The sequence below is a fragment of the Cyphomyrmex costatus genome, unplaced genomic scaffold (assembly GCF_001594065.2).
Source record: "Cyphomyrmex costatus isolate MS0001 unplaced genomic scaffold, Ccosl1.0 scaffold14, whole genome shotgun sequence".
NCBI lineage: Eukaryota > Metazoa > Arthropoda > Insecta > Hymenoptera > Formicidae > Cyphomyrmex > Cyphomyrmex costatus.
The window spans coordinates 1,283,993-1,286,594 of NW_017275390.1; the positions used below are offsets into that span (position 1 = coordinate 1,283,993).

Consider the following 2,602-nt stretch of genomic DNA (forward strand, 5'->3'; position numbering starts at 1 on the left):
GTGTGTGTGTGTGTGTGTGTGTGTGTGTGTGTGTGTGTGCACGGGTATGTATCACACGCTCCTATCTTTCCCTATCTCACGTATGTATATATGTACGTATGCATGTATACTTTGTGTACATACATACGTATAGATACATATTTATCAGGCGTGTGTGTAAAATTAGTTTGTTATTTATATTACAATTATACATGTAATTATATATGTGTAATTAATTTTATTTTGATCTCTGTATAAAATTTAACATTAAAATAATTACCTCAATAATTATTGAATATGTTTAAGCTATCAGAACAAAAAAGAAATATGAATAACAGAAGAATAAAAGCCTATATATTAAATATATTTCGTTATATACTTTCTACAACAGAATAGAAAAAGAAATATTTATGTTAACAGTTTCGAATGATATTCATATAATAAATTCGTTGTGATGTATAATAATGAATCAAACAAGTATTTCTATCAACATCTTTTTAAGCTTCTTGATTTGAAGTAACGAATGAGAAATAATGTTTACCTGAATTCCACCCCCGGAAAATAAGGATCGCCATTTTTGTAAAAGGTGACTCTTCTTGCTCGCCAGTAGCCGAGGTTATTATATCTCGCGGCTTGTAGCTCGTGCCGGCTCTTGGGTCGGCTCGGCTGCTCCGACTGCTCCGGAGGCGGCATGCGGGGACTGGAGGGTCTGCTCTGCCTCCAGTAGCCGGCCATGCCGCTACCACCCCCACCTTCACCACCGGCCAACACACCCCCGACCTCTTCTTGCGTCGTCATTCCACCCTCCACTGCGATTCCACCCTCCTCGACTCCATCCTCCTCCTCTTCCTCCTCGGCGTCCTCCTCTTCGTCCTCCTCCTCTGCCTCTTCTTCATCCTCATCGTCGTCCTCCACCGGCATCGTCGATGCCGTTGTGGGCGTCGCGACGTTCGCGGCGACGCCGCCCTTCAGCGAATTCTCGTGAATCCGCGACGTTTCTTGATCCTCTTTTCTCATTGCACCTGAATGGAAGAGTAGGAACTTTTCAAATCGACTGAGTCGAATTCCGTATCGTGATTATGCTTTTAAATTTAAATTTTAGTTTTTTTTAGCCGCGTTCGTATTTTTGTAAATTAAATTTTTATTTTTGCACTGTATATATATTTGCACTGTATACTCTTATTACATATACTTTTGCTATTTGGCGTAGAATGCTTATGTAGAATAAAAGTGACTAATAGAATTTTTACATGATGTTAATATTTCACATGTGTGCTAATAATGCAGTACAATAAAAATGAAAATGATTTGAAAAAAAAAAAAAAAAAGAAAGCTTTAGATTGCTATTTAGTCGGAATAAGTTAAGACCATCGAGTCTTATTTAATTACATTACATTAATTGACATATTCCACATATATTATATGTAGAATATGTTAATTAATATAATATATATAGAATACATATGTTAATAATATGTTAATTAATATACTATAATTGTTGAGGATTATAAACAATCCTCATATATATTATACGTGATTTAAGATATGATAAGCTTGGAAGTAATCTAGATCTCTCACACTCTTACCTGCGTCCTCCACCGTCGTTGCGGTGGTTGCAGCAGCTGCTTGGTCACTAGCCTCGCGATCACCACCGTTACCGTCAACCCCGTTACCGTCGCCAGCTACGAGGAGATCCTCGTTCTGCTGGCCCAGTCTGCTGACACGCGAGTCCGACTGATTTTCAGTCTCAATCATCCGCAAAGCGAGGCCGCCGCCACTTTCGCGTGTCCTTGCTCGGCCGGTTCTTTTGCGATTATAGAAAAAAAATTCAGACCTCCGACAGGGGGATGAGGAAAGTTTGCTTATTCACTTAATGAATCATACACCTGCGGTGTCTGCAACGCGATGACAAGTTTATTACAAAGTTAAAAATTAAAAATTATAAGGGAATTGCGATGAAATAAATTAAAATTTTACGAAATATTATAAAATGTGATAATATTATAGATATAAATAATATTTATTTTAAAAAAGACTTAATTTTCAAAAACATTGGAAAATATATATTATTTTATATTGTTTGAACTATCATAAATTGGCAAAAGAATATAAACAATTAAATGTGAATAAATTTCGTGCCAATACAAATCATTACAAAAAAAGATAAAAGAATCATTGTTTGCCTTCATATAGCTGACATAAATGCATATACAGCGGTCAACTAAATTTGTCTGTAAAATTAGACCAATTGCACCTGCATCGGAAATTCGCAAGCACGAGTAGAGCGTGCAATGTTTTTTGACATTTCAAGGTTCGTTATATCAAAACATGATACAAATACCACGAATATGGCCACTTTGAGAACGCTATATAAGCGCTATGGTCAGTCGATCACCATTGCGTGATAGCCTGGGATTCCCGATCGATCGGTCGTTTTTATTTTGCAACTGCAACTCCCACTGCAGATCCATCGATCAGCAATTCGGACAGATATATGTTTTATCAATTCTCATACGTCGTCTTTTTATGATTGACACTGTTATATGACGTTATGAGTGATTGAATGTATACGAATCATACAATACATTGCTTAATTTTCAAATCTATGTCTCTTATATTTTAT

At 36.6% G+C, this 2,602-nt stretch overlaps 1 protein-coding gene across 1 annotated transcript in view; it reads right to left on the bottom strand.

Annotated features, from left to right (window-relative positions):
• Nucleotides 1-1,734, bottom strand: part of DCX-EMAP (Doublecortin-domain-containing echinoderm-microtubule-associated protein) — a 24,055-nt gene extending 22,321 nt beyond the window's left edge. The window contains exons 1-2 of the mRNA XM_018551335.1: nucleotides 1,566-1,734; nucleotides 521-1,001 (exon numbers count right to left, since the gene is read on the bottom strand). Of these exons, the coding sequence (XP_018406837.1) occupies nucleotides 521-1,001; nucleotides 1,566-1,734 (650 nt within the window). The remainder of the gene's footprint in view (nucleotides 1-520; nucleotides 1,002-1,565) is intronic.
• Nucleotides 1,735-2,602: the final 868 nt, after the last annotated feature.